This window comes from Cololabis saira, chromosome 15, assembly GCF_033807715.1.
Source record: "Cololabis saira isolate AMF1-May2022 chromosome 15, fColSai1.1, whole genome shotgun sequence".
Taxonomy (NCBI): Eukaryota; Metazoa; Chordata; class Actinopteri; order Beloniformes; family Belonidae; genus Cololabis; species Cololabis saira.
Window position 1 is genome coordinate 11,459,508 of NC_084601.1, and position 6,673 is coordinate 11,466,180.

The window sequence follows — 6,673 nt, forward strand, 5'->3', positions numbered from 1 at the left end:
TTTCAGTTGATTTGTAATGAATGCATGATTGTATGACATTTTAGTTTTTTAATTGCATTACAGAAAATAAAGAACTTTATCACAATATTCTAATTTTCTGAGACAGTCCAGTAAGCTGCAAAAAGCTCCCTGCTTTTGCATTAGCGTATAGTTCTGTCAAACATGATAGCAGTGTCTATACACACACAGAGCTGGCAGTAAAATGCTACCCCTGGATGGGCTAGTAACAGACACTGAAAATAACCTGCCAGGCCACAGCCTCGCATGCGTGAGGGGTGACCCTCACACACTGGTTTCTAGGGAAAGGCAGCAAGCAAACACCAGGGTAGTTAATGGTCTGGACATACTGTGTATTCACAGCGTGTGCTGCTAAAGTTTCACCTGAGCCTCGGTTATCAAATGCACTCACTAACATACGGACAGAAAGCTGTTGTGAGCTATCTCATGTGACCACGTTGTGACTTGGGGACAGCCTGTGCTCGACTCGTTAATGTCCTCTGAGACGAAATTCCCTTTCCGCGGCTTTCTGTCAGGTAGGAGTGAAATCTGATCCCAGATCTCCTCAAGTCTCCGGGGAGAGCGCTGACGGAGTTCGTCAGAGAGACTCTGCGTGATGACAACGTGACTCGACAGGCCAAAAGGTTGGGTGGTCACAGCGTAACACAAAGGAGTGCCTTCATTCCTACAACATCACACCACCGTCAAAACCGATGCGGCGTGTTAGCAGATGTGCTGACTTTAGTGAAGTGTGGAGAGCGGACGTGTCACTTGATAGTCAAGTACCGGGTTATGAATCAGCCTCCACAATTGTCCCTCTCTTGCAGGAAGGGGAACATGACTCAGCCTGCGTGACAACAAAAGGAGAACCAAAGCAACGTTAATCTCTCTGGGTACGAAAAAAAAAAAAGTATCTGAATTTGTTTGTAAGAAAGAACAACTAAAAGCCACAGACGGTCTTAAAAAGAGGACATAGACCACAAATCTTCCAGTAAGGTTATGTTATTGTTGCACATGCAAGCTCTCGTAGCCGAGGGCTGGAGCTCAGCTGTGCACGGCTCCTCCGAGAGGACAAAGAGGGTTTCAGGACAAAGACACACAGGCTGACAATCTCCCCGCACCGATCCTGCTCCCTCCTGCTCTGAGCAGGTCGCTGCAGCATCCCCAGGCACTGGCACGCTGTCACACATCCTCACATCAACGTACAGTAGCAAGGAAACTCTCTTCTTCATCTAACTGCACTTTACGAGCACAGCAGAATCAAAAGTAAAGCAACAAATGAACATCCTTTAATCTGGCTTTTGTAACCAGCAGCATAGAAATATGTACGGAACAAGCTTTGTTGAGATTTAAAGGAGAGAATAGAAATAAATAAATAAATGAATAAATAAAGCCAGAGAGCTGGAATAATGTTGGTAAATAGTTGTTCTTTGCAAGATTTAATCAAATAGAATATATGCACGAGCTTGTTGGTGTTCTGTAAAAGCTTTTCTCATTAAAAAAAAGTTTGCTCTGACAAACACATGTGGCTCAGGGAGGAATGTATTATTTACTAAGTGACAAATGTGACCGATCCACCTTCCTTTTGCGTGTCAACCCGAGCTCAGAGACCCCGCTTGCAGCCAAACACAGCTCCCACCGCGTTGAACCAAAACAGAGAAGTGGACTGCAGCTGCCACACAGGCTGATGTGCTGGCTATAAATGTACGGGAAATGGAGGCAATACCACTTTTGGTTAACATCAAATGAGGGCAGCTATCCTCAGAAAAGGGCTGTACTCATCACATACAGCAAGTCTGAGCAAACTACTTGTTGTGCAAGCAGAACTACAGCTCATCATCTCTGGGTGTTTTCTCTGCACACGCTCCTCTGAGGGTTGGACGCCAGCTGGGCCGCTAAGTGGTGTCAGAGACGGAGCAGCGTGATGGACAGCTGTCAGTCTGAAATAACTTCCCTCTGATGAACATTGCCAACAATTCAGGGCAATGAAGAGGTGGAGAACATGCGGCCGAGCGGGCGGCGGGTCACGGTGGGTTGGGCCTGTTGGAAACACAGACGAGGGGCAGGGAGCCGTGGTCAAATAGCTTGTACGGCAGAGAACCTTTCGAGGTCCAAGCGTCTGTTTTTGGGTCGTAACACTCGAAGCAGTCTGAGTCTTCGATGACGTCGTGGCCGTTGAGGATGCGTCCGCCGGTGACGTAGAGCTTGTTATTGATCACCGTCGCGCTGTGATGCATTCTTCGCTCCTTCAGATTTTCACACTTGACGAATTTGTTGGCTTTGGTGTCGTATGCAATCATTCGCCTCGTATAGCCTGAAAATTAGATTTAAAACACATTTTAATAGATTATAAATTAGTATTTTTCTTTTGTGCTGTACAAATACACTAAAGGACCTTTTCTAGTTCATGGTACAGATGGTCTTAGATCTTAGTGAAAATAATTGCTTTAGAGCTAAATGTGTATAAATTTGCATCTGAAAATAATCATTCATATATGCACCATTTATGATAAAGCTTTCTGTTCACATCATTTAAAAATCCTTCCCCATACAAGATGTTGACGACTATATCTAAAACAGCCCATACTATGTTTTTGGGGGCATATTAGTATATGTTTACATGCTTTAATACTAAAATAAAAATCGGGGGATCCAGTTTGTACTGACCGGTTAGATAACTGGTCAAAAATGGACGTTTGAAGCATTCATTACATCACTAAGTAATAGGAAAAACTAAATACCAAGGCTACAAACAAAGTGTTTTGAGCATTTGAGGAACTGAATTCTTAATGGGTTATAATAATTCCTTTGATTCAGACTTCAGGCTTTGTAATCTTGCATTTATTTGAAATGCGTGTAACCCTACATAACACACTAAAGCTTCTAACATCCAACCATTATCTACCTATTTAAGGTCATGGGGATGTACTGGAGCCTATCCCAGCTGTCTTCAGGTAAACGGTTCATGGCAGGACCCACACAAGCCCCTGCTGTGTGAGGGACTTGAACCAAGAACAACCATGACACCGTGCTGCCTGCGTGTCACATCTTTACTATACAGAAATCTAACTCTAATCTAAGTCATCTCTAGAAATGTGTGTGCTCACCTCCTACAATATAGATCTTGTCCTCTATGATCGCAGCAGGGGCACAAACATTTTTCACCGTTCTCGTCTCCAGCCTTGACCACAGGTTGCGAGAGATGTGATACACCTGCGTCACAGCAACAAACATGAAACAAAGTGACTGAATCTGTGACTCTTAACGCGCCAGATTATTGTTTAACGTGCAGGGGTTTCTACAGCTCTTTAGCTTATACGTTTTCTCAATGTTCACAGTAGGTTTTCCCCCCTACCTGAATAAGCCTGACTGGGTTCTGCATGGCGTCCTCTCCTCCAAAAACATAGATCCTCTGATCGGTGGCTGCAACAGCTGGATGGAGCACTGCCGTGGGCATCGGTGCCATGGCCTCCCATTGATTAAACATGCTATTATACCTCTCTACTGACTGAGTTATTTTCTTGTCGACCCCTATGCCTCCCAGCACAAAAATGAAGTGTAAATAGGACACGCTTTGGTGGGCGTATCGTGGCTCCAACATGGGCTCAGCAGTCCTCCACTGGTTAGTTTTGAGGGAAAGCGTGTAAACTGTGGCGCTGACTGAGCTGTCACCGGAGGTCATGCAGAGGCTGAGGCCTCCAACCACGTACAGGATGCTGTGAATGCACACGTATGCGGCCTTGTAGAGGCGCAGCGGGAGCTTGGCCAGCCATTGCCAACGATGAGTCCTTTCGTCATACAGCAGAGCTTCTCGCGAAGTCTGCTCATTGTTCTTGCGTCCTCCGACCACCACCAGCGTTTCTCTGCAGGTGTAACGTCTCGGCGTGGTCCACAGCGGCTTCAGCTCACGAGTACACTTGGCACTGGCCGTAAGCATGAGCCGGCGAACCGAGTCGATTATCTCGGTGCAAAGGGTGGAGGACTGCACCAGCGGGTCGTTGGCTATAAACTGGAAGAGGTACGTTGGGTGGATGTAGCGCAGGCGGACTCTCTTGAAGAGATCGTGGATGGCCCCGCGTCGTGAGAAGGGGTCGTGGTGGATCCACGCCAGGAGGGTCTCAAAGACTTGCTCCTCCTCAGCACAAAGGCGGTCGTCCTCCAGGTAGCACATCAGCTCCGGAAGAGACAACTCGCAGAAGTCCTCTGTGGCGGCTACGTCGGAGAAACACCTCACGGCCATCTCCTTCGCTCTCTCCTTCAGGCTCTCGCAGTGGAGGATCTCCGATAACCGGATCATGCTGAGACAGTTCTCTGGACTCAGTTGCTCCTGGAGAAACATGGAGCAGGCCTCAAAGAGGCCGCCGTAGTGAAGCATGGACGCCGCCTGCATGAGCGGCAGCACGATTTCCATGGTGACAGAGATGCAGCCCGTGTAAACATAGTTCACAATGGCGGTGAGGACATCCGGAGAGATTCCCTTCAGGTTCACGCGCGTCTGGCTGCTCTCCACGAAGTTGTTGCAGAACATTGCACGGAAGTACGGGCTGCTGGAGACCAAGACGTTGCGGTGGCAGGGGATCTCCTCATGCTCGCTGCAGAGCAGGACGTCTGTGAGGATGCGCTCCTGCCGGAGGATGTTGAGCTGTCCAAGAAGGTGGCAGGGAAGTTCAGCGTCTTTGAAGGAGAAAACTTCCTGAAGTCTAACAGCCATTCTGTGGGAAGTGGAAAGAAGAGGATTAAAGTTTTCAGCGAGAGGATTTGGATGATAATATACACGAACACAGATGAGAAGATATATAATAAGAAAATCCACAAGATGGGATATTGTAAATCCATTCATTCAAAATCGTTCCCAGTAATCAACTTTAAAAAAGAAACATAGACAAATTAAATTGTAATGCACACTCTTAAGGAATTTGTTTCTACAATTTCCTCTGGAATCACATCAGACACTCACGTCTTTGATTCACTGATTCATTCATTTCTATTATAAAACTGATCTAAATCATTGTGATGCACACATCCACCGTACAGCCACATCTGGTAACTGGCTGCCCGTCACAGATAACATTAAAACACTGTGTCAACGCGCCATCTGCGTTTGTCTCTCTGTCACTCTGAATCTCTCCCTCTGGACACGTCTCTACTCTGCAAACTCTGTTGCTATTTTCTACGTGTTGTGTTTTTCTCCTACCATATTCCTCCTCCTCGCTCATGCCAGAGTCTGACTCTCCCCCCGCCCCGGCGGGAGAGTCTTTGATGATCCAGTATGAATTTCATTGGTCTATTAGCAACATTAAGTCTTCTAATCTTCCCCGGGGTCAACCGTTGATTTACTACCACTTATGAAGCCCGGCGTGTCTGATATATTTAGACACTTAATCATTATTGTGGCAGAGATGCAGAACTTCTGTGGGAATAGACATTGCATTTAAAAAAAACAACGTTTTCTTTCTTTCTGGGGATTAAATAAAATCACTTTGGATAGTTTCTAAAGTCCTTGAAGATATTTTCATAAACTGATCATGTAAGCAGATCAAAACTGTACATGTGATTTTAGAAATGTACCACTATTACATTTGCCAAAGCTATTTCATGAATATGATTTAGACACAGATAGTCTGGTCAAAGAAAAACACAGCTCCCTTATTCTTTAGAAAGAGACTCCCCAATAAGGAAGGGAACAGTTGAGGCTCTCAAGAATAGTGCTGTGATACAATAGAAACGTCCTCTACAAACATTAAACGATGATATTAATGAGTTTTAAAGGAATGAACCTGTTATCAGCCCATCAGCAGTATTTGTGACGGGGAGGATCCTTACCTCCTGGACAGGAATCCAAACTTTCCTCAGAGTCTTGTCAGTCTAGTCAGAAAAGTAAAAACCCAGAAAAATAAATCCAGTTAAAATGTTACGCAGAGAGAAATCAAGGGAGAAGCACAACACAGAGAAACTACGAGATTGTAGCGTTAAGCGCTGTGGAGATTGCCATGAGGCCACTGTGTACATTCCTCCTCCTAATAATAGCCTGCAGGCCCACAGTGACTCCAGTCAGGCCTCTCATGTGACACTGGACGGTCCGGCGCTGCCAGGATCCAGCAGAGGGAGTGTTTACAACGGGAGGGAGAGTCAACACAGTTCTGACTCAGCCTTAACCCAGGCCGCTCTTTCAATCAGAGCACTCCATAACTCATAAACCCAGTAAGTGTTTTTAAGTTCTGCCTCCTGCTCGTCTGTCATGTGTGTAACCCAAGTTGCAGGCGAACACAGATCATTGCTGATGGGTCAGCTTGATGAGAAGAAACTGCTAGAACTGGGCTCTGTGTCTTCATAGTCCATGGGCCAGAGCCCAAAATTTCACTTGTCAGTACCACTCAAGGTGACAAAACTTACTTATGATTTTTGAAAAGATCCATGTCTATAGATGATATTTTGGTATGATAACCCTTCCTGAGTGGCAGCTGGATCATAGTTATCAGCTCATGAAGTTACCCACCCCCTTCAGAAAATTACATTTTAGATGCAGGTGCATATCCTGGTTTAGACTAGGGTTGCCACCCATCCCGTAAAATACGGAATTGTCCTTTATTTGAGAAAAAAATGTTGCGTCCCGTATTGAACTAATACGGGACACGATTTGTACCGTATTTTCATTAACTTTTACACCATATTCTAG

The 6,673-nt window shown here is 45.7% G+C and overlaps 1 protein-coding gene across 2 annotated transcripts; it reads right to left on the minus strand.

The window, feature by feature from the left end:
- On the minus strand, positions 1-5,982 carry klhl38a (kelch-like family member 38a). Of its 2 annotated transcripts, none has more exons than XM_061741844.1 (4): positions 5,821-5,982; positions 3,353-4,709; positions 3,105-3,210; positions 1-2,311 (listed from the first exon to the last, which is right to left on the minus strand). In XM_061741844.1, exons 2-4 carry the CDS (start codon positions 4,706-4,708, stop codon positions 2,022-2,024), a joined length of 1,752 nt encoding a protein of 583 aa, XP_061597828.1. In that variant the 5' UTR covers position 4,709; positions 5,821-5,982; the 3' UTR covers positions 1-2,021. The 2 variants fall into 2 exon arrangements, with proteins under 2 accessions (XP_061597828.1, XP_061597829.1); XM_061741845.1 differs by lacking the exon at positions 5,821-5,982 and adding an exon at positions 4,955-5,088.
- Positions 5,983-6,673: the final 691 nt, after the last annotated feature.

Bases quoted from the DNA above. Each gene is read 5' to 3' on its own strand.
- klhl38a (XM_061741844.1), bottom strand. From the start codon at position 4,708: ATGGCTGTTAGACTTCAGGAAGTTTTCTCCTTCAAAGACGCTGAACTT. The intron at 3,211-3,352 runs GTAGGGGGGAAA...GCTGTGACGCAG, and splicing joins ACCCAGTCAGGCTTATTCAG to GTGTATCACATCTCTCGCAA. The intron at 2,312-3,104 runs GTGAGCACACAC...TCTAATTTTCAG, and splicing joins CAAGATCTATATTGTAGGAG to GCTATACGAGGCGAATGATT.